General features: G+C 36.6%; 1 protein-coding gene across 1 annotated transcript in view; it reads left to right on the plus strand.

The window, feature by feature from the left end:
- Window positions 1-25,470, plus strand: part of ADGRV1 (adhesion G protein-coupled receptor V1) — a 552,816-nt gene that overhangs the window by 36,483 nt on the left and 490,863 nt on the right. The window contains exons 6-16 of the mRNA XM_027970511.2: window positions 1,163-1,276; window positions 3,113-3,678; window positions 4,044-4,314; window positions 4,918-5,247; window positions 13,215-13,391; window positions 15,434-15,657; window positions 20,312-20,438; window positions 21,522-21,707; window positions 22,448-22,628; window positions 23,535-23,698; window positions 25,042-25,165. Coding sequence (XP_027826312.2) covers window positions 1,163-1,276; window positions 3,113-3,678; window positions 4,044-4,314; window positions 4,918-5,247; window positions 13,215-13,391; window positions 15,434-15,657; window positions 20,312-20,438; window positions 21,522-21,707; window positions 22,448-22,628; window positions 23,535-23,698; window positions 25,042-25,165 — 2,464 coding nt within the window. The remainder of the gene's footprint in view (window positions 1-1,162; window positions 1,277-3,112; window positions 3,679-4,043; window positions 4,315-4,917; window positions 5,248-13,214; window positions 13,392-15,433; window positions 15,658-20,311; window positions 20,439-21,521; window positions 21,708-22,447; window positions 22,629-23,534; window positions 23,699-25,041; window positions 25,166-25,470) is intronic.

Here is a 25,470-nt window from a genome sequence, read left to right on the forward strand (position 1 = left end):
AGGCTTACATAAAATAATCTAATATGTAGTCTTCCCCATATACATTTTCCATTTAAAAAAATACACTTCATGGATGGTGTTAACAGCAGTCACATTCCAAAAATTGGAAAAAAAATCGGCTGTAGAAATGATAAGGCATCATCAGGTTATAGTGTTTTCAACTCTCTGTGAATGTCTGAAGTTATTTTATTGAATCTTGAGCCTTTTGTTCTGTTGAAATGATTACAGCTAACATTCGTGGAGCACTTAACATCACTTGGCCCTGGTCTAAGTGCTCTACACTGATTATTGCTGCATGTGAGCTGGAGCTCTTGCCAGGACTCAGTGTCCCTCATGCCATTTAAAATGTTTTTTTTTCCATAATCCTCACCATCATCCGCCATGTGTTTATCTTCCATTTGCTCTCTTTCATTAAATGTCAGGTCCTGGTGGGTAGAAAGCTTGCCTTGTTCTCTGCTGTATCCTTAGTACCTAAAAGAGGTCAGACACAGAGTACTTAATAAATACTTTTTGAAAGGAATATGATTTTATTGAATATTTATATCTAGCCTGGTAAGTGGACCTTATTTCCTCATTTTAAAGATGGGGAAACAGCCACACAGGGTTGTTAAAAATACCTCATCCAAGGTTACACCACCAGGGGTAGAACTGGTATTTGATTCCATTACTTAAGAGAATATAATAATTTTGAATGCATTCTGCTCAAGAAAAAGTTATTATAAATTTTTTCCTCAGGCTTAATATTATGGTTGAGAAAAAAGAGAAAACTCTTAGAAACCATGTTGTTTTTAATCTGCGTGTGTGCTAAGTTGCTTCAATCATGTCCGACTCTGTGTGACCCTATGGACTGTAGCCCACCAGACTTCTGTGTCCATAGAATTCTCCAGGCAAGAACAGTGGGATTGAACCTGGGTCTCCCACATTGCAGGCAGATTCTTTCCTCTCTGAGCCCCTAGGGAAGCTCTTGTAGTTTAATTATAGTCAAGATCTATAATGATATTATGGGCCTTGACTCCATTAATTAAAAGGACAGACTTAATACAGGTTAGTGTCATTCTTCTTGCAAAACATTTTAAAGTAAGTTTTCCAGTTTATATCACAGTAATGCTTTCTTACTCTAATGAAACGTTTTGTTTATTGATGGCACCATGTTTCTTTGCAGGTAGTGGGTGGCCCATATCCACCTGAAGAAGATTTAAGTCCAGTTAAAGGAAATATCACTTTTCCTCCAGGCAAAGCAACAGTAGCTTATAACTTGACAGTACTTGATGATGAGGTAGGATGTGTTAAATGCTTAAAAGGAACAAGGGCTCTCTGTATTACAGTCATGTTAGAGAATATTATGTCAAGTATTAAGTTGTGTTCAGTATTTGAAATTATTCAAAAGCACAGTCATATATAAAGTAATGTACTGCAGCCAGATATGCCATAGCTGTTAATGCCTATTTTGAAATAGATCTTGTTAATATTTACCTTATTTAATTCACATTAAGTTGTATATCTAAAGGGCGATGAACTTGAATGTAACTGACAGCCACACTCAATACAAGCATTTCCGCATTTTGCAAACCTTGGTGATTGATTTTGCTAGTCATTGCAGTTTTGAGCAGGTATAGTATTACTTACCCAGCATAAATGTATTACTATAAAAGCAAAGAAAATTCTGTTGCAATTGATATTTATTTGTTTGGATGTTTTAAATGTTCACATTCATAGGAAGGCTTTTATTATTTTCAGTTTCACAGTGAAGCTACCAAGGATTGAGATATATGACATGGCTAGTTTAACTGGCAAGGAAAGAGTGAATTTGAACAGTATATACAGGGATGTTCCTTATGAGCTAACCAAAAGAAAATATGCCTTTTAATACAATAACCTTAGCAGTAATACCAGAAGAAAAGGGATAGCTGGGAATTTATCTGTCTACCCTCCCACAAAAAATCATCTAAATCACAACAAATCCCCAAAAAGATGAATTATAAGACATTATTAGAAAAGAGTATTTCTCTTGAAAAAGTCAAATATTAAATAGTGCTGATAGCTCTAGCTCACTGGTTGTGAAAGCTAGCAAAAACCATTTTTAGAACCTGGAACATTGAGCAGGTTATAATTTGGAAGCAGTGATTAATTATACATTTTAATTGTAAGTTTAAAAGACTATAGTTAATAATATAGTATTCTGTACTTCAGAGTTACTGAGAGTAGGGCTTAGGCATTCTCTCCACACATACATACATAGAATTAACTGTGTGAGGTGATGGATTTGTTAATATCTTGAACTTTGTAATCACAATATATATGTATATCAAATCATCATATTGTACCCATAAATATATTAGTTATATTTTTAAATTATTCCTCAATAAAGTTTGAAGGAAAAAGATCTTCAGTCAAACCATTGCATTTTCTTTTTTGAGATAAATAGCTTTACTTCTTAAATTTCTATTGATGGAGGTAAAAGTATATATTATTTCACTTTCATTCATTTATAGTGAAGTAAAAATTCAAATAGCACAGTAGAGATTATCCCTGGGATTTCTATGTAGTTAGAAAAAAGTTTCATTTTAACAGTGTCATCATTTTGCCTAAAGTGACTCTTATAGCTTGTTTTTCAGAGATACATGGTACGTATTTTGAAAATCATATAATTGATATCATGGTTAAATCTTGAGATAGAAGCTGCTTAGAAGCAAGAGTAATTGATATGATAGAAAAACTAACAATTCGTGTGTGGTGTTTATTGTAGTCTACCAAATTCTTAAATACTAGACCTTGAATGTTGCTTCTGATCCTGCACACCTGATGAAACTAATAAGAACTTGATTTTCTGTCAGATCTTTAGTTCTCTAGGGATTGATCAGGGTTGAAAGTCATTATGCTGATACTTCATTTCTTATTCATATCATTGCTTTATCTAAAATATGTTATTTACCTTTGGAAAATAGTTTAGTAAATAGACAGTGAACAACCCTCCTTATCTGCTCCTTTCAGTTAAAGATTTTTTTTTTTAATTTCTGTGAAATTGCGTTGAAGTGTAAGTGCTTTTTACACTGTGTGTTTTGCAGGTGTTTGAGCTATGGATGTTTTGCCATTGCTTGTATTTCTCTGACAGGTACCAGAAAACGATGAAATATTTTTGATTCAACTGAAAAGTGTAGAAGGGGGAGCTGAGATCAATACCTCCAGGAGCTCAGTTGAGATCATCGTTAAGAAAAATGACAGTCCTGTGAGATTCATTCAGAATGTTTATTTGGTACCCGAGGAAGACCACGTACTCACAGTTCCAGTGGTTCGTGGAAAAGATGACAGTGGCAATCTGATTGGATCTGATGACTGTGAAGTTTCTATCAGTTATGCTATTATAACTGGGAATTCAACAGCACATGCCCAGCAAAATTTAGACTTCATTGATCTTCAGCCAAACACAACTATTGTTTTTCCACCTTTTATTTATGAATCACACCTGAAATTTCAAATAGTGGATGATGCCATACCAGAGATTGCTGAATCGTTTCAGGTTATGTTACTAAAAGATACTTTACGGGGAGATGCTGTGCTGTTAGGCCCTTCTGTTGTACAAGTCACCATTAAGCCAAATGACAAACCTTACGGTGTCCTCTCATTCAACAGCGTCTTGTTTGAAAGGACAGTTATAATTGATGAAGATACAACAACAAGGTAGGATTTATTTTAAACCTTGTATTTCTGCAGTTATTTTAATATATTATTCCAAGATTTGATATTTCTGGTGTTGGACACAGTGCTGAACTGTTAAGGATATGTGTCATTTCCTCGACCATGGTTTCACTGGTTTCTTTCTTATCTGGGGAGTGATACTTAAAACATGTATTTAAATATGCAAGTTAATTCATGTTATGGTAGTTTCCTAGGGCACATCTTCATACCTACTCCTTCATATTAAAAACAGTCATTCTTTATGGTTTGGATTCTGCTTACCAGTGGCTAGTGGCCAACTTGGTGTTGAAAATGCCCATTTCAGGGGAAATAGAGTGTATTATGTGACCATATCATCTTTCTTCCAGATTTGAAGAAATTACAGTGGTTAGAAATGGTGGCACTCATGGAAATGTTTCCGTGAACTGGGTGCTGACATGCAATAGCAGTGATCCCTCACCAGTAACGACAGATATCAGGCCAAGGTCTGGAGTTCTCCATTTTGCACAAGGGCAGATGTTGGCATCAGTTCCTCTCACTGTCGTTAATGATGATCTTCCAGAAGAGGCAGAAGCTTACCTACTTCAGATTCTACCTCATACGATACGAGGAGGTGCAGAAGTGAGCGAACCAGCGGAGGTAGATCTCTTGCTACGCTTTGCTTGTAGAAATACTTCTGTGCTCTCGAACAGACAAAGAATTTGATCATACACATCTTATGTATGTTTAGTGTGATGTGAAAGGAAGAGCATGGGTTTTGGAAGTGGTGGTTAATTCTCTTGCTGAAGGTTGTCCCATCTGTAAATAAAAAGTTTGTTCTTGAAAAAAATTCCACAGAGTTTTCAAATGTGTTTTTAACTCATCTTCTTTTTGTTGTTGTTGTCGCTAAGTCGTGTCCAGCTCTTTTGCGACCCCATAGACCGTAGCCTGCCAGTCTCCTCTGTCTGGGGATTTCCCAGGCAAGAATACTGGAGTGGGTTGCAATTTCCTGTTCTCAACTCAGCTGGGATCTTTCCAACTCAGGGGTCGAACGTGCATCTCCTGCATTGGCAGGCGGATTCTTTACGACTGAGCCACCTGGGAAGCCCAGTTCCTCTTTTACGCTATTACTTATATGAGTAATCATTTTTGTATATGATACAGAATTATACATTAAAATTCAAAATAGCCTAGAAAGTAAACAGCTTGGTGATCTCCGATGTGAGAATTCTGCACTTTAACGTTTTATTCCTTTACCTGCAGCTTTTGTTCTACATTCAGGATAGTGATGATGTTTATGGCCTAATAACATTTTTTCCTGTGGAAAACCAGAAGATTGAAAGTAGCCCAGGTGAACGATGTTTATCCTTGAGTCTTACAAGACTGGGAGGAACTAAAGGAGATGTGAAGATATTTTATTCTGCATTTTATATTCCTGCTGGAGCTGTGGACCCTTTGCGAGCAAAAGATGGCATCTTAAATATATCCAGGAGAAGCAGTCTCATTTTTCCAGAACAGAAAACCCAAGTCACTATAAAATTGCCAATAAGAAATGATGCATTCCTTCAAAATGGAGCCCACTTTTTAGTACAGGTACTTTAATGATTAAAATAATCTCAACTTTGGTTCAGCCGCAAGTGTCCTTACCTGAGTGAAAGAGTTAATTAGTCATTATTTTATCCTTATTTATATTTTGGATTCTGTTGCTTACTGAAAGTTATGTAGGGAATCTAAAGAGAAACTGTCTGCCCCTCAGGTGTATAAGGATGAATAAAACAAGCGTTGTACTAAGATCAGTGTTTTAATTATGAGATAATAAAAGCAGATCAGACATACTAAGGTCAGTGTTTTAATTAGCCAATAATAAAAGTAGGTCAGATATGAAATGTAGGTCAGTATAATTCATGATATAATGGAGTTATTCATGAACTGTGAGTAGGGGAGGGCCGGGAGAGAGCCAGTGAGAAGCCTGTCATTCTTTTGAATTGATTTGGGAAAATATGACATAGAAATTTGGATTGTAGAATAAATAAGTTTTTCATGATGGATATTGCAGGGAAGGCATTCAGAAATGAAAAAAGCAATATGACAGAAAATTGTGTAGATACTTTTAAATAGTATACCAAAAAAACCTGTTAACATAGGTAGTCTTTGGACTTTTATTACTTAATAAGAAATAAAGCTCATAACATTTTTCTATCTTACTTCTTTTATTTCTTAACTTTTATTAACCAAAGCATTACTTAAACATTTTTTTAATTTAAGTTTTTTGGCCATATGGCTTGGCATGCGGAATCTTAGTTCCCTGACCGTGGATCAGACCCGTGCCCCTTGCAGTGGAAGTGTGGAGTCGTAACCGGTGGACTGCTGGGGAAGTCCAAACCAAAGTATTGTTTTTATTGCCAAAGTTTGATACATCTGTACTCACAATACTATAGTTGTATTATCCATATGGTTGCTATTGATTGATTTTGAAAATCAGAAAGTAATAAAGGGTGCTTAGCAAATTTTGATTATGTAACTAAATTTGTAAATTTCAGATAGTATGAATAGAGCAATAAGGAAGGAATGTATAATCTGTTACCATATATTTTGCTAATTGAAGTAATATGAAATGAAATCTCATATTTTGTCAATTTCTTTGAACCATGGGATATTTAAGTTTGTTTCATATTTTTCCCTAGCTTTGTTTTACTAGTTTATTACTGCTTTCTCTGGAGTTGACTGCCCCCTTTTATATGCCATTCTTACCAAATTAGGTCTTCCATCCAGCTGTCGTTTTTGTGCAGTCGATAAATTGTATCCAGTTCTTTGTGACCCCATGGATTGCAGCATGCCAGGCTTCCCTGCCCTTCACTATCTCCTGGAGTTTGCTCCGATTCATGTCCATTGAGTTGATGGTGCCATCCAACCATCTGATCCTCTGTTCCCTCTTCTCCTCCTGCCCTCAGTCTTTCCCAGCATCAGGGTCTTTTCGAATGAGTCGGCTCTTCACATCAGGTGGCCAGTATTGGATTTTTAGTATCAGTCCTTCCAAGCTGTCTTACATGTGTTGAATGCTGAATTTAGCTGTGCCAGCTGCTTTCTCCAACTTGCTTCTCACATGCTGCTTGTGACTGTTTTACTAACTCCTTAATTTTCTTGATTTCTTGCATCTTATTTCTTGGATTGTGTTTTAGTTTTGTTGTAACATATGTATCCTCAAATACAGGAGCAGAAAAAGTATGTGCCAGGTAAACTTCTTGAACCTTTGAGCCTAGTGAAACTTCATACATTGGTTCCTGGCTTATAGGAATTTCTAGATTAAAATAATTTCTTCTTAAGAACTTGAAAGGTATTCTCTTTTAGCTTCAAGAGTAGCTAATGAGAAGTTTGAGGAGAAGAAATCATTTGCCTTTAGACTAACTTTCTCATGGCTGTGTCATACCTTGCTTAGCAGTTGATGGGTTGGGCCATTTTATTCTGAAGATTTTTTTAATCTTTTTTTTTTTTTTTTGAGCTGGTTTACTTCTTGGGCTTGTATGGTTTGTGCATTAATTGAGGACTTCTAGTGGTGGTGTCTCGGAGAAGGCAATGGCAAGCCACTCCAGTACTCTTGCCTGGAAAATCCCATGGGTAGAGGAGCCTGGTAGGCTGCAGTCCATGGGGTCGCGAAGAGTCAGACACGACTGAGCGACTTCACTTTCACTTTTTACTTTCATGCATTGGAGAAGGAAATGGCAACCCACTCCAGTGTTCTTGCCTGGAGAATCCCAGGGACAGGGGAGCCTGGTGGGCTGCCATCTGTGGGATCGCACAGAGTTGGACATGACTGAAGAGACTTAGCAGCAGCAGCAATGGAGGTGTCTAGTGAGTGCTCTGTTAAGGGGTATATGATTTGTCAGTATGTAGGGATGACTTTTTGCAATATGTCTATGTACAGGGAGACCTTTTGTTAGTATCCCAAGGCTTTGTCCCTAGTGGTGGGAGATCTGTATTTCATGTTTATTGTTATTACTATTATTCTGTTGTGTCTCCTCATAATGAGTAAATTATTATATGATGCACCCTTCTGTCTATGAGGATAACCCACTTTTTAGAGGACCCTTGAATTTCTCTTCTTGGGATGATGGGTGAACAGAATTCTGTTCCCCCCACCACTGGTAGAATGCTCTTGTGAGATGAATGGCCAGACAGTGGTGGATCTGAATCTGTGAAGTGAAATTAAGCAAGTGGTCAAGCCCGTGGTCCTGGCCCTGTTGAACAAGAAGTTAAGGCAATTTAGAATACTGCTGCTGCCGTCAAGTCACTTCAGTCGTGTCTGACTCTGTGCGACCCCATAGACGGCAGCCCACCAGGCTCCCCCGTCCCTGGGATTCTCCAGGCAAGAACACTGGAGTGGGTTGCCATTTCCTTCTCCCACTCATGAAAGTGAAAAGTGAAAATGAAGTCGCTCAGTCATGTCCGACTCTTTGTGACCCCATGGACTACAACCTACCAGGCTCCTCTGTCCATGGGGTTTTCCAGGCAAGAGTACTGGAGTGGGGTGCCAGTGCCTTCTCTGAGAATACTGCTACCAGAGCACATTTAGAGATATACTTAGAAAGTTTTAAAAAGCTTTAAGTTTGGCCTTCTGAAAAACATGTCGTAACTTTATTTATTTATGGCTGCGCTGGGTTTTTGTAGCTGTGCATGGGCTTTCCCTGGGTGTTTAGATGATAAAAGTGTCTGCCTACAATGCGGGAGACCCAGGCTCAATGCCTGGGTTGGGAATATCCCCTAGAGAAGGAGATGGCACCCCACTCCAATACTCTTGCCTGGAAAATCCCATGGACGGAGAAGCTTGGTAGGCTACAGTCCATGAGGGTCGCAAAGAGTCGGACACAACTGAGCGACTTCACTGTCACTTTCTGTGGGCTTTCTCTAGTTGTGGTGACGGGGGGCTACTCTGTATTTGCCGTGCACAGACTTCTCGTGGTGGCTTCTCTTGTTACTGAGCACAGGCACACGGGCTTCCGTAGTTGCAGTTCCCTGGCTCTACAGCACAGGCTCAATAGTTGGCGGCACACAGGCTTAGTTGCCCCATGCCATGTGAGATCTTCCCAGGCCAGGGATTGAATCCGTATCCTCTGCACTGGCAGGCGGGTTCTTATCCACTGGACCACCAGGGGCACTTTTTTGCCTTCTCTGCTATTGGTGTCCTTTGGATTCACAGCATTCTCATTAGTAGACGTTGTCTTGGTCAGTTCAGGCTGTTGCCACAGACTGGGTCGTGGCTTAAACATCAGACATCAGGTGTGAGATCAGACTCTTGGGGAGAATCCCCTTCCTGGTGTGCAGAAATGATGTCTTTTTGCTGAGTGCTCACGTGGTACAGAGAGACAGGATCCAAATTCTTTGGTGTTTCTCCTTATAAGGGCACAAACCTCATCATGAGGGTTCTACTCTTACAACCTGGTTGCCTCCCAAAGGTCCCATCTTCAAATACTATCATATTGGGCATAAGGGTTTCAACGTATGAATTCTAGGGGTGGGGATATAAGCATTCAATTCATAGCATGTATGTTTAAGGTGTTTTGGTCCCTAGAATCTCAGTATTCAGTTCTCCCTTTGCCTCCGATCTTGGCTAGGTCAAAACTCATATGAGAAAGAAATTACTAAAACAAGTGAAATGAAGGCAGGATTTTATACAGTTGATTTTGCTTTCATGGAGCCCTGGAATTCCTATAGTAGTTGCAGCGACGTGACCCGAGAATTGATGAACTGATTGACGTGACCCGGGATTGAGAATTGATGATGCAGAGTATTGATTTTGAATTGTAGAGAACTTTTCTGTTTTCCATTTCTGATTTGTTTTCTTACGCTGCCTCAAAACCAGTTTTTACTGTGGCTAGGAAGGGTTGAGGGCAGGAGAAGAAGAGGGTGACAGACGATGAGATGGTTGGATGGCATTACCGACTCAATGGACCTGAGTTTGAGCAAACTCCGGGAGATAGTGAAGCACAGGAAGCCTAGGGTGCTGCAGTCCATGGGGTCGCAAAGAGTTGGATGCGACTAAGCGACTGAAGAACAAGAGACACCCTATGTTTATGCCAGTGTTAGTAACCTTTATATTGAACTTTTAGCCTCTGAAGACATCCAATATCTCTGTCCACATGGCTGCAGAATCCCTATGTAAACAAAACTCTGTTAAAAATCTTCAACTGGTCAGAATTACTCTAGTGATTTTATTTCAGCCTCTTATATGAACATGACCAGTGAAAAAGCTGGCTTAAAACTCAACATTCAAAAAATGAAGATCATAGCATCCAGACCTATCACTTCATGGCAACTAGATGGGGAAACAATGGAAAGAGTGACAGACTTTATTTTCTTGGGCTCCAAAATCACTGCAGATGGTGATTGCAGCCATGAAGTTAAAAGATGTTTGCTCCGTGGAAGAAAAGCTATGACAAACCTAGACAGCGTATTACAAAGCAGAGACATTGTTGACAAAGGTCAAAGCTATTATTTTTCCAATAGTCATGTATGGATGTGAGAGTTGGACCATAAAGAAGGCTGAGTGCCTAAGAATTGATGCTTCTGAACTGTGGTGTTGGAGAAGACTCTTGAGAGTCTCTTGGATTGCAAGGAGATCAAACCAGTAAATCCTCAAGGAAATCAGTCCTGAATATTCATTGGAAGGACTGATGCTGAAGCTGAAACTCCAGTACTGTGGCCACCTGATGTGAAGAACTGACTCATTAGAAAAGACCTGGATGCTGGGAACGATTGAAGGCAGGAGGAGAAGGGGATGACAGAGGATGAGATGGTTGGATGGCATCACTGACTCAGTAGACATGAGTTTGAGCAAGCTCTGGGAGATAGTGAAGGACAGGGAGGCCTGGCATGCTGCAGTCCATGGGGTCGCAAAGAGTCAGACACGACTGAGCAACTGAAGCATAAATATAAACATGACAGAGTTTATTTTTTATAACACTCGAAAAGTAAGGAGAAACTTGAAGAATATCTGAATTTTGGTGATCGTGGGTTAGAAATCTGTTTGTACTAATTCCAGGCTCAATTTTTATCTATCTCTATATTCAGTTGAATAAGAAAGGTCTTATAATGCAGACGGTCATTTTAACACTTTAGGAAGAAAGGGCATTATTAGTCACTGACACAGTTCCTTAAGGTTCAGAACAGCTGTTGGCTCTGGAAGGCTGGTTGGAATTAAAAGGTTGTGTAGTTTGTATAGTACATAATGGATGAGCAACTTTAGAATAGGAGGCATCAGACTCTGCATGGAAATCTGAATGAAACTGAAGAAAGGAGAATCAGAGACATGAGCTTCTTATTCTTTAGTGACCCTCTCAGCTAAATACGTTAGTCTGGGATACAGCTTTTGGCAGGCATGGGGTTACTAATGTGCTGTCCCCCTTGCAAACTGTTTGAAAGCAAAGAACGACTATGAATGGAGTAGTCTGATTTAGCAGATGCTTAAGGAACCCAGACAAAAAAGGCTTGGAGACTAGGAAGTAAGCCATGGAAAATTAGCATTTTCTTTTTGATCAGTTCATTTCATGGCCTTCTATATCTTCTTTCTTCTTAGTTTTCAAAAACACTATGTTTAGAATTAGTGCTGTAACTGTTTTGATAAATTTAAGTAGAATATGAGTCTTCTCCTTTTTGAGAAGATTCGAAGTAAAATATGTTGTTTTTACCCCCCTTGATGTTTTCAACAGTGTTATCAGTTTGACTCTCTGTGAATATATAGGGATGAGAGTGTTCATTCACGAACACGTTCTGACTCACACAGGACCATTATGTTTTCAAGTCTTTGCCTCTAACCAGTATGCACTTTATATGCCATTCAAATATATATTTTTATTTTTAAATTTTTGTGCTCTCTTTAAAGATAAATACATATATATGTATGTATATTATTTTTCTGTAGAAGAATAACAGTTATGTGGTTTTAACTATTTATTTTCACATTTCATTTATTTTATTAAGTAAATGCAGTATCCTGCAGAACTGAATGTTTTATTTTACTTGATTCAGTCTACATACCAATATTTGGCAAAATTAGTTTGATTTTTTTTTCTTTTACTCAAGTGAAGTGAATATTTACCAATTATGGAACTTTTGGTATTCTTCTCCTGTATATGATTTTCAAAGCAAAGTGTCTTACATTTAAATAGCATTTACTTTTGCCCTTAAAACGTACACTGTTCATCAGAAAATGTGAGCGTATGTGCAATATCAGTTTAGTCCTTGTCCACCAGTGGAAAACCAACTTCAATCAACCAGTGTCTGCTGCTGGTTACGTAGTGGCTTTGTAGCCACATTACAAAGCCTAACAGAGGGCCCCGATGATCCATAACGCTCCATTAAGTTTACAGTTGCTTTTTAACCCAAAATCTCTATGCTTTTTGCAATCCTATAATGACTGTCTATTCCTGCAGTCACATGAACACTGTGAGGATTGATAAGTTGGGTTTTTGAAAGTTGAAGATTTTGATGTATCAGGATTTGTAGAGAGTTCATTTTGTGTTGTAGGGGTAAATCAACACATTTATTGTGTAGCTGCTGTACTTATGGGTCTATGTCATGTTTCAGGAAAATATTGAGAAGGACACAGATCCACGAGAGTTCTGTAGTCCTGTTGGGAAGTAAAAGTCTGGAACATGGGAAATGATGATAAGCAAGCAATATGTGAAATTTAAAGTGAATTTCTAAGTTTAGTGAGGGTAGTAGTAGAAGTTGAGGAAGAGATAGAAGAAAGAGGGCTGGAGAATCCAAGGAAATTTTCCTAGGGGAGAGGGATATTTAACTGGTTTTTATTTTGTTTTATTTTTTTAACTGGTTTTTAAAAGCGAGTGCATTTTGATTCTTGTGATGATGGTTCGAGGCACTTCTACATGAGGAAAAACTTTGAAAGTTACAGTGAAGGTCACGTTCATGAATCACAGGGACACATGATGCATTTCTTTAAACATAAAGACATATTAAGTCACATTTGGAGTTGTGAATGGTCTTCTGATAGTGAATCTTTTCTGGCAGAGAGGAGGAGTGAATGATTTGATTGGAGATGTGGTTCAGTGGAAGGGAGGAGGGAGGTGTGGGCAACTCGCTGATATTTGGCTTTAACTCAAGGTAGGTGGGCACAGGCAACAAGGAGGAAAAGTGGATGGCGGTACTGGGGAAAATCGTGCAACATGGAGCAGAGATGGTGGTTTCTTTGGTGCGCATTCTATCTGTAAGGTGTCTCTGCAACATTTATGTCCTATTCAGTGGCAGTTATAAGGATTTGGAATTTTGAAGGAGAGATCCAGAGATTTTTAGGGCGTGGGTGTGAAATTGTAAGGTAAAGGTCTCAGGAAGAACCCTGGGAATAATCATAATTGAGAAGCAGAAAGAGATTAAGAGAACAGTGCAGGAGGTTGAGTTAGGATAATGAATGAAGGAGATGGAAATTGCCAGATTATTGGTGGCCTTTACCCATGCTTGTCTTTTCATTCAATTGAGACTTGAAACATTTTGTTAAAAATTTCTTTTCTTTTCATTTTGTATGGTGTTTTTCTATCTGTTTATTACAGTTGGAAGCTGTGGAGTTGGTGAATATAGTTCCCCCAATCCCACCTATAAGTCCTAGATTTGGGGAGATCCAAAATATTTCTTTGGTGGTTACTCCAGACATTGCAAATGGAGAAATTGGCTTTATTAGCAATCTTCCAATCATTTTGCATGAGCCGGAAGATTTTGCTGCTGAAGTGGTAAGTAGACTTTTTCTTATTGATGGGGCATATTGAGTTTGAGATAGAGACACTTTGTTTTGAGGGGGAGTCAGGTTAATATAGAGTTAACAGAACTTGAAAAACTTCACCGTTTATAGCAAGCCTTCAGTTTGTAATTTGACATAAAGTAATTGATGAATGTGTGGTTTTTTTCCCATCTTTTTCCATATTCGATAGAATAAAAGTAGAATTAATTGCTTACAGGAAAAGAAGGGTAGTATGATGAGGCTGTTTTCAGCTAGTGCTTGTGACATTTGATAAAGTAATAGCCCAACACAATTTTTTTTTTTTAAATTAGGCAAGTCATATGTACCACAAGAATCCTTGACTTTTTCCATTTCCAAGCACTCCTCAGGCTTGCCTTGGGCAAGATTGGGATGGCATCCTATGTTTAGTGGTAAAGGTGGTGGTGATAAAGTAGGGGATACCAAATCTTAGGAATTATATATATATAATTTTTATATATGAATATTTCTGGATACACACACACACTAAAGCATGTTCACTTACATGGCACCTCTCCCTGCCTGCCACCTGGTGGAATTTCCTGCCAGCTATCTAGAGACCACTCTGACCTTTGACCATGCCATTCCCTGAGCCACAGTCTGTCCCTAAAACCCTCTCAAGTTCTCTCACACTTAGATTTGATTTAAACTGGTTTGTGGTTCAGGTTAGGAATGTGTATAGAGTTGTTTTTGTTACCAAAGCCTCGTGTCAAAATATGGTGACCACAACTTCTTTTGTTTGTATATTTGATTCTGTGAATTGGCAGAGAAGCTCAGTTTTTCAAGACGGTTTTGATATTTTGTATTTTCATAATACACTGTTTTCTTCTAAAACCTCAAAAGCATTCAGTTTGTTCTGAAAGAATGGTTTGTTCTTACTCATCTATATTCCAAAGCTCCACATGTACCATCCCATATTTTTCCCTGGAGGGAAATGAGCTTCTAGGGAAAGTTTTGGTCTCCCTGAACTTGCATTGTTCCCCTTCTGGGAAACAGCAGAAGTGAGAATTTCCCTTTGTTCTGTTTGTCCTCTTTACAGCCTGGCCACTCCCACTCCCTTGGGGTGATTCAAGGGCCCAGCCCTCAAATTAGAAGAATGGTTAGTGAGGAAAATATCTTCAGTGTTTTTCAAGATGGCCTATGTTAAAGGGCAAAGCTCAGAGAATACCTTTTTTATGCACTTAAAAATAACTGCATACCTACTGTTAAATATTTGTTCATATTCTTTGCTTGAAAAAAAACTTCATTATGATCTTCAGTGATCCTTTTCTTAGACATTTTGAAAGTGTGCTGTACTCAAATGACACCACCAAATATAATTTGTTTCAGAATTATTATACTAGTTTCCATTTATTTAGTTCATGCTATGGAGAGACACTTTACTCTTCACCAGGACCTTGCAAAATAGGGAGCCTCTAGCTTCATTTCACATGTGGAAATTGAGGTCAGAAAGGTTAAGTAACTTGCCCATGGAAACTCAGAGCCCTGAGTATCAGCATTTGTTTGGTTAGAAGCATTTCTTATTCTTACTTGTATTATTATTTTCTTATTTTCCTTCTATCACTTTAGGATGCATTTGATGTAACTGTGTACTTCCCAGATTTATTCGCAAAAGCTTATTTTTCAGTTTGTATTGTGATATTAATTCTCTTTTCAGAGACCCTCTGGTGGAGATTTGCTTTTTAACTAAATTCTTCTATGTTTTTCATGGTTCTTTGGCTCTTAAAATGAAGTCTTTTTGTTAAGACAAATCTCAGGATAAGCATATTGTTGGATGGGGGAAATTTAGTAGATAAATTTGACTAGCAAAAACTAATATGAAGTAATTAAATCTTATAATTGTCATGCGTAGAAAAAAGCTTGTTCAATTGTGCTTTTAATAGCATTTTAATTGTTCGCTTCTCTATGCAGAGTGCCTGAACATTCATTTAGCATGTATCTGTACTGACTGAAAGCTTAGATAGTTTGTGAGCATGTATTTCAGAAGAACTTGATCTGTTTTCTTCTCTTTATCAGGTATGCATTCCCTTACATCGGGATGGAACTGATGGCCAGGCTACTGTCCACTGGAGTTTGAAGCCCTCTGGCTTTAATTCAAAAGCAGTGACCCTGGACGATATAGGACCCTTTAATGGCTCTGTTGTGTTTTTATCTGGGCAGAGTGACACAACAATCAACATTACTGTCAAAGCTGATGACATACCGGAAATGAATGAGACAGTAACACTTTCTCTAGACAGGTAATAACGCATTGAGGTAGCGTTTAGTGGCGTGTATATGTTCATGTTCTCTGAAATAATTTTATTTCTTTTCTTCAGGTAAAGTATGGGGAATAATTCTTTTTCCATGTAAAGTAAAAAGGAAAAACTAAGTAGATAATGCTCTGTTGACCTGACTTCACTGCTGTTTTATGATGGCTTTTGGTTAGTTCATAAATATTAAGATGTAGTGAACTGTTAACGCTGATATTTTTGTGAAGAAACATTACATCGAGAATTTAAGGTATTAGATACACCTTAAGCATAGCTAATATGTTGCTATATTCAAAAAATAGGCAGCAATAAATGCAGAATGTTAGGTTAGGCAAATAGCTCTGGTGGCTTCATTTTCATAAAGTAAGAGAATTAAAACTTTTTTGAGTGAGTAAAAAGAAAGTGTTATTATTCATATAATGAAATTGTCTTTTTTATATGGAATTTAAATATTAAATAATACTTTTTTTTCCAAAGGATAAAAAAAAATAATACACATTTAAGGGGTATTTTTAAGTAATAGTAAGGATTTACTTAACATTTCTCAAGTAAGTGATTTAGATCAAGAAAATACCAGGATCTCTCAAGGAGAATTTTTCAGTAATTCATGAAATTCCAAAAATAAAAAAATATTTTGCTTAATTGGTTTTAATTGAGTTAAAATTAAAACCAGTTTATCTACCATAGGTCTCTAAATTAAAGTTGATAAATATTAAGAAGGCTAATGTGTGATTTGAGGACTGCAAAATTTTCATTTTAGAAACAATAAAATTCATAGATGAATTCAGTGATTCAATAGGTGTTATTTTGTACTATTTTAATCAGGACTGAAGTAATAATAATCATTTTATGTAACTCTTGATCCTCTCCAAATTTTGCTTTCAGACTCTTATAGTATTGTATAAATACAAACACATTTAATAAACCTTATGAGTAGTTTTTATTTTTATATGAAAGAAAAGAATTCAGAATATAGGGAACTAATCTGTTGAATGTCGGCTGTTCATTTTGTTTCCTTTCATACCACATTGTGTTTCTTTTTTTTTAAATAAAAATTAAAACAACAGCAAAATAGGCAAACGAAGAAACCCAAAAAAGCAAAAACCAAATACTGTGCGTGCGTGTGCATACACACACAGACACACACACACACACAGAGTCTAAATACTTACGGTTTTAATAAATATTTTACATTAAATGTTTTGGAAAGATATTTCATATGATAAAAAATTAGTGAAATGAAATGTAAATTGAAAATTATTATTTTTTCGCTTATATCCCTTTTTTGTTTAAGTTAGATTTGAGTGCTTATGGACTGTCTTAAAAAGAAACTAAAGAAAAATGAACAGCAGTTATAAGCCAAAGAGGCAGTAATCTCTATAGAGACTTTGTTAATTGATTTGAGAGTTTCAACTCTGACTAAACATGTAGCAAGTTCATAAGTGACTACTCTTCATATTCTTTCAAAATAGTCATTTTTAACCTTATATAAATCTTTGAAATTAACTAAATATAATTTTAAAGTATTTTTTTCTCTGTCTCTTTCCTGTGGGTTAAAGTAGTATGTAAGAAAGTATAAGCCACAGGGTAGAGAATTTTAGAAGTTACTGATTCCTCTCTTTTCAAGTGGAATAAATTAGTTCAAATTCATACTAAATTTTTTTAGCTCAATTAGTAACTAGCACGTACTTGTATTATCTACATGTGCGTGAACAAATTACAATTCAGTATTCTGCTAAGACATATTGAAATAAATGTGACAATCAAATCCACAATTTAAAGTGAGATATTTTGTCAAAACCTCCATCTCAATTTTACAAATTTTTAACAAAACTAAAAGAATGAATGAATGCTAGTGTGATTATAGTAAGTTACAGTAAAATATTGCAAGAAAACACTTTATTCTGATATCATTTGTGATTTTCTTTTAATGTAAAACTCAAATGAAAATTTTGTATATTTCTGTTAAATAGAGATAAAAGTTGCCCTAGTACTGAATGATTTATGATGCTTTTAATACCATACTAATTAAAAATATTTTTAAGTTCTCTCCAGATCAGAAACAACTAATATATAACTCCTTATTTATGGTATTATTTGACTTGAAAAGTGAAACACCAGGGACTAAACATTCTGACATGTTTCTCAAGGCTGTTTTAAAATGCAGCACATTGGAAATCTGAAAAAGTGTTTATATTTCCTGATAGAAAGTTATATTTAAGTACTATTTGTCATAATTAGAAGATACAGTGATATCTTTTGCTTTCTTAAGTATATTCCTGTGCAAACGATGAAAGGTATATATTTCTCTGCTGATAAGAGTTTTTATTCTTTCCAAGAATAACTGGCTTCAGATCTGAGGATGTGGGTTTTTTATTGTTTTTTTTTTTTTGAAACCTAATTAAAACTACTAAGTAATTATAAGTCGGGCTGAATGAAATTTGCTCAGCTGCTGGGGTTTTGTGAGCACGCACAGTGCTTGGCAGGCTCTAGCGCCTTGGAGCGGGCCTGGAAAGGAATGTCTTCAATGGGTCTTGACATGCTGGCTGGCCGTGGGGTCATCTTCCCTAGGTGGGAACTGCCGAACCTCTTGCTAGCATTTGTGAATAGCAAAGAACCCAGTGTACGGAATTCCCTTCAAGTGAATATGACCAGCTCGTGCGAGGGGGCCGGGGCGGGGGCAGAAAAGAAAGGCTTTCTTGAGCTTCATTTTTACCCTGCCATTCCCATTTCTAGCAGCATTAGTGAAGTTTGGCAAATACTGTCTCTGTCTCCCTTCCCCCCTCCCCTACCCCACACACACTTTCTTCTGTGTTGGCAGGGTAGAAACCGAAAGGTTTGTCGTGTATTTTGGGTAAGTGTACCGAAGAATGTCTGGTTTGGGGTGACTCAACACTTTGCTTTTGCATGCCAGTGTTCGGGACAAGGCTTTGGTTCTGCATGACTGCCAGCCCTGGGAAAGTCTGCTTGGCCACCTGCTTGCGCATGCTTTGTGCGTCCATTTATCTTCTAATGCTAAGCTTATCTGAAGGGTTTTTTTTTTTTTTTGTATTAAGAGTTTTAAAATTGTGAATAATATTAAGATAGCTGATGAAAATTTTGAGAATTTATATAATTACATATTTTGAAGAACTTAAAAATTTTAGCTTTTCTGATAGTGTATATATAACCAAGAAAACAATTAAGTGTCCTTTGCTTGTGCAGTTCTTACTTAACATCTTTTATGAATCTTGTGGTTGTTTCACAAAGAATTCAGAAGCAGAGCGCTCATTTCTTCCATTGATTTTTGAGTGCATATCAGCAGTTTCTTGCCTGCATTCTCTTAGTTGTTGTGTAAAGAACTTTTTAAAACTTTGCCTTTTTTCCAAAAGGGTAGCATTTTTAAAGAAAGCTTAAAAACAAATTCATTTGTTTAATATTCAGAATGGATTTTTATATTCACATTTCGATCCTGTTTTTGTCTCAGCTTGGACATAGGAAGTTTTAATTAATAAAAATATTGACAAATGAAATATGGGCAAATTTACTATGAAAATCATATTAATAATAGAAAAAGCCTAACTGTCTTATTATTTTGATTATATCTTCTGTGGGCACTAGTATGCTAGGTATTGGTTGGCAGATTTCCAAAAACTGGGGACGCATGTTAATTCAGATTCTCTGTTACACAGGAAGTGTGCTGTTCTTTCTACATATTAATTGTGGCTGCATTGTAATTTTGAGGTTTGATCAGGGTACTTTTTGATTCAATAGGACGTGACATTTGGAAAGGTTTAGAAGAGCTTGCGGGATTGAGAATTCTCAGAGTATGCTGGCTTTTAAACCCTCAGAGCTTTACAGTTCTAGTCCCTTTGATCATTTTAATTATAGGCTGAACATAAAAACCAGAAATAAAAAAAGCATCTTGTTTTAATATGTTCGTTTGAGATTTGTATAGGAATTGCTATAGGATATCATATATTTCACATCCATTCCATTCCATTTTTTCATGATGTCCTACTTTTTCTTTTATTATAAAAGAAATATTATCTATTTATATTTATTATTATATTTCTTTTATAATAGAAAAAGCATAAGGTTAAAGTCAGGGTGAACAGAATCATGAAGGTCATGAAATATTTCTAAAATCTAACCACAACTTTATTTTTGGTCAGTGTGTCTTGCTTTAGTCCAAGCAGTTATCCAACTTGTATTCAATTAATATAATCTTATGTAATGAGTTTTTAAAAAACAAATTCAAGTGTAGGTAAAATTTAAGCAATTTTATTTAAATTACTTTAAAACTATGTATTACAAGTTAAATTTCTCTAAAACTGGAAACAAGTCTATAAATTTGATACTACTTTATAAAATATATTTAAAGTTTCAATTACTGTATTTTTAGTATACATATGCAGTGTTTATTTTCAATCAAATGTAAAAGATACAATGAACTCAGAAAGGAAAGTTCTCCCAGAAGTGTTATCAGTGACACTGTTTTGATCTTACGTGATTTTAATATACTTAAATTCAGTTTAAGTTTTAACTTCTAATAACCTTCATATCCATTATCTGAAAGTGTTATAAATATTGTAAGTAAGACTTCAAATTCAGAAGTAGGTCTATAGGTAGTAGATACCTTTTCTCCCACTGTTTTCTCCAGGGTCAGTGTGGAAAACCAAGTGCTGAAATCTGGATATACGAGCCGTGACCTAATTATTTTGGAAAATGATGATCCTGGGGGAGTTTTTGAATTTTCTCCTGCTTCCAGAGGACCCTATATTATAAAAGTAAGTATGAAAGAGACTTCAATCTGCTCTGTACTCACAACCTCAGAAGAGCAATTTCAAAGGATTTGAACTTCTGTTGACTTTTTTCCCTATCCTTTATATGGTACTTTACTGGCAGAAACAGTCATCATCATTATTATTGGTATAATCATATAGATAACAGGATTCTGTAATTAGGATTCTGTTACATTCTAGTCACTGTTCTAAGCAGTCTGTGCTATATTTCAGTGTGAAAGAGACACATTGGCGCTTCTAGCTGAGCCTTACACAAATTGCTTAAACTTGTGATGTAAACCAGTTCAGTCTGAATTCAGAGTGTGGGGTTATTTTTTTTAATACAGTTTTGAAACAGTACTTTCCATTTACAGTTATTGCAAAATCTTGGCTATATTCCCCATGCTGTACAGTTTGTCCTTAAGCCTCTCTTATAGCCAGTAGTTTGTACCTCCTGTCCGACCCCTCTGTTGCCCCCACGCCACTGGTAACTGCTAGTTCTCTGTATATGAGCCTGCTTCTTTTTTGTTATATTCACTAGTTTGTTGTATTTTTAGATTCCACATTGAAGTGATATCGTACATTATTTGTCTTTCTCTGTCTGACTTCACTTAGCATAATGCCCTCTAAGCCCATTCATGTTGTGTGTTAGTTGCTCAGTTGTGTCCCACTCTTTGTGACCCCATGGACTGTAGCCTGCCAGGCTCCTCTGTTCTTGGGATTTTCCAGGCAAGAATACTGGAGTGGGTTGCCATTCCCTTCTCCAGGGGATCTTCTCGACCCAGGAATCGAACCTGGGTCTCCTGCGTTGCAGGCAGATTCTTTACCATCTGAGCCACCAGGGAAGCCATTTGGCAAATGGCAAAATTTCTTTCTTTTTGATGACTGAGTAGTATTCCATTCACACACACATACACACCCCCCCACACACACACACACGCACCCACACCCTTACACCCTCATCTTTACTATTCATCTGTTGATGGACACTTATGTTGCTCTTTTATCTTAGCAATTATAAATAATGCTTCCATGAACATTGGGGTGCATATATCTTTTTGAATTTTGTGAAAATTTTTTTTTTTTAAGGAAGGAGAATCTATAGAGCTCCACATCATCCGACATAGGGGAGCACTGGTTAAGCAGTTTCTACACTACCGAATAGAGCCAAGAGATAGCAATGAATTCTATGGCAACACAGGAGTACTGGAATTTAAACCTGGGGAAAGGGAGATCGTAATCACCTTGCTGACAAGATTGGATGGGATACCAGAGGTATGGGATTTTATTTTTTTCTTGTGCCTTTGTGGAAAGTTGATAATATCTAGTATGTTATGAATATAAATAGTTTGAATGTTGGCAAGGAAATACAGGAAAGGAGGCAGGCAAGAAAAGATAAAGAGAAGTACTTATGTTTGGAAACTAAAAAACAAGCTTCAAAAGCGCAGTAAAAGTCATACCAATTTGAATTGTCCATTCTTACATAAAATGATAGCCCAATCTGAAACTTATGAGTTTTCGTCTCCTTTTAGCTTTATATATGTTAAACATTGTTTTATATAATATCTGTTGACTGAACTTTCAGGATGTGGTTTCAAACTGAAGAAATTTTTCTGTAAAATTACTCTTTTAAAGAAAATAAATTTAAGTTTTAAATATATTAAGAGAACCAGATATTGTTCCATTATGTATATACATCATTGCATATGTAACTTTTAAATTAATTTAATTTTATTAGTTTAAATGACTGGAACATCAGTGATAAGATCCAGTCTCCTTACTGTTTTAATGTAGTAACATGATTTGCCTTTTCCATTTTTGGATAATGTGTATTTATACCTGATATCTCTCTTAATTGATGGAAAATGTTAAAAATTAAAAAAAATCAGCTTTGTTTTTTTTTCAGAGTGCATCTATGTGAAAAATTGATGGCATTAATATTCTTGAATATATATTTTTATTTGCTCTGAAAATTTCAACTTTTTATATTTCCTAATTTGACACGCTCTCTTTAGTTGGATGAACATTATTGGGTGGTCCTTACCAGCCATGGTGAACGGGAAAGCAAGTTGGGAAGTGCTACAATTGTCAACATAACGATTCTAAAAAATGATGATCCTCATGGGATTATAGAATTTGTTTCTGATGATCTAATTGTTACGATAAATGAAAGTAAAGGAGACAATACCTATAGTGGTAATGTATTCTACTTCTTATATTCCATTACTCTTTACTGAAGAAAAAATTTGGCGTTTTTAAATTTATTTCTTTAGTATATAGTTATTTTTAGTTGTCCAATTGCTTTAAATTACACAGGGTATAGAAATTAGTGTTTTAAAAATCATATTTAAGATTGTAATTTTTATTTCTTATATAATATTATGATGATGGTGGCTCAGATGGTGAAGAATCTGCCTGCAGTGCAGGAGACCTGGGTTCAGTCCCTGGGTTGGGAAGATCTGCTGGAGAAGGGAATGGCTACCCATTCCAGTATTCTTGCCTGGAGAATTCCATGGACAGAGGAGCCTGGTGGGCTACAGTCCATGGGGTCACAAAGAGTCAGATACGATTGAGTGGCTAACACATACATTACAGTTATATTTTGATTTCCATTAACCATATGCAGTAGAACTCAAGCATTTAAAAGAATGAGTTGAGTCAAATAGGAAAAGCTCTGAAACTGAGAGTTACATCTGGGGAACGCTTGCAGTGGCATGAAATGAGACATAGTTTATCTTTAGAGCCATGTGTGTCTGGATAAGAAGATCGCTTCTGAGTGTGCAACTTTCTCTGTCTTTAGCAAATACCCTTATAGGACTTTGTGATAGATATACCTAGACACTATTCTGTTCCCTGTGCTGAGCGACTTTTAAGATCTCACACTGTGGTAGCAAAGATTGAGTCCATTTATTTTATCAATTGTATGGCTATAGAGGAAAGACTGGGTTAATTTATATATACCTTGAGGCTGGGCTAAGCAAATAATTGATTTTTATTAAAAAGGGGGCTTATTTTTACTTCTCTTTGATCAATTTCTTTGTTCATCTTTTTAAAATTGTTTAATATGTGATCAGATGTGTTATACCTATTTGTATTTCACAGCTGTTTATGGTGTAATAAGAAATCGAGGCAACTTTGGTGATGTTAATGTATCATGGGTTGTTAGTCCAGATTTTACACAAGATGTGTTTCCTGTCCGAGCGACTGTTTTCTTTGGAGACCAGGAATTTTTAAAAAATATCACCGTTTACTCCCTTCCAGATGAGGTAAATGTTACATGTTTAACTCTTATTGTTGTTTAATAGTTATTTTTTTATTGAGTATTAAACATCTGGTAATACTTTGCTATGAGAGTATGTGATAAAGAACTCAGGTACAGTGTCTTGACTATAAACCAAAGTGATTCCCAGGTGGCTCAGTGGTAAACAACCAACGCAGGAGATGCCAGAGATGCCAGTTTGATCCCTGGATCGGGAAGATCCCCTGGAGTAGTAAATGACAACCCTCTCCTGTGTTCTTGCTGGCAAAATCCCATGGGCAGAGGAGGCTGGTGGGTGATAGTTTGTGAGATTACAAAGAGTTGGACATGACTGAGTGACTGAGCGCGCACACACGCACTCACGCACACACACACACACACACACACACACACACGTCAAAGTAGAAATGTTATTTTTGGTTCCCCTACAGGCATTTTTAACTTTTAGAACTGATTAATAGTCGCTGGTGACACTGCCTAGGTGTCAAATATTAGAGATGCACGCTTGTGAGAGAGGTTGTCAAGCGCTCGGTTTGTACTGAAGGCCTTTGAGAATGAGAGCGCTATCTACTGATATACTGGGGTGCACTTGCAGATTTAGGACATTGGTCCAGGTGGATTGTGGACTCAGCGTAATGCAGAGAAAGAACTTAGTAATAATGGAATGGGCCTTTCTGAGGGGAACTGCACTTCAAATAGGTACAGAAGCCTGTCTCCTTTCCCTCATACTCCTGCCTCCAGAGACAAAATTCCAACACTTCTGTTTTAGGATGCGGAGAAGATTAAGGCACACGGATGAGGAGAAAGCGAAGCAGAGTCCACGCGGGGAGGCATATAGGCTCAGAGATGTGAGGAGTCTCACCTGTTAGGACAGTGGAATGCAGTCTTTGTGATGCACTTCCGTGAAACTTAAAATTTATAAGGGGCCTTTGAAAGCTAACTGAATGTTTGTTACTATTATGATTTCTGTTCTAAATGTGTCCAGAAGTTATTTTTCTGTTTCACTGTTTTTCCTTAAAAACAACATATAGCCCATTTTCTTACAGAAAAACTTAAGCTATGTAGTATTTCTCTTTTTGATTTGTGTAAGGCAAAAATATCTCTATTTCCATTACATTTTATAGTGAGTCAAAATAAGGTGGCTGTTTGGATGAATGCATGTTAAAATTTTGAAGGGTTCTGATTCTTACTTGAATAATTTAGGGTGGTTCTGCTCAGAAGTGGAAATGAATGTTAATACTGTTATTAATAAAGCTTTTTTTAAAAAAGATGAAACAATTTAGGTATATGTAGTGGAATTATTTGTACAGATAACCTGACTAAAAAGCATGTGTAACATTTTCCCAAAAGATTCCAGAGGAAATGGAGGAATTTACCATTATCCTACTTAATGCCACTGGAGGAGCTACAATAGGAAATAAAACTACTGCTACTCTGAGGATTAGAAGAAATGATGACCCCATTTATTTTGCAGGTGGTATTGCTTTCTTATTTGAGTGAGTTCACATCTTTCTTGAACAGTGTAAGGGTGCTTTTTTTCAATAATTGTTTTAAGCGAACATTTTTAATAAAGCATGATTGATACATGTTTAAATAGGATTTCATAATTTGACCATTATTCAATCTCTTTGACATTTTAACAGATATTTTTAAGGATTCTGAAGGAAAAATTAAGTACTATTTTGTTAGCTTTGTTTTCCTCTTACTTTTAAATTTCAAGGTATTTTCTTTCCTTTGTGCAAAAATGAACACTCTTCCATGTTACCTCTTCCAGTACAC

Source organism: Ovis aries, chromosome 5, assembly GCF_016772045.2.
Source record: "Ovis aries strain OAR_USU_Benz2616 breed Rambouillet chromosome 5, ARS-UI_Ramb_v3.0, whole genome shotgun sequence".
In the NCBI taxonomy this organism is placed as follows: Eukaryota; Metazoa; Chordata; class Mammalia; order Artiodactyla; family Bovidae; genus Ovis; species Ovis aries.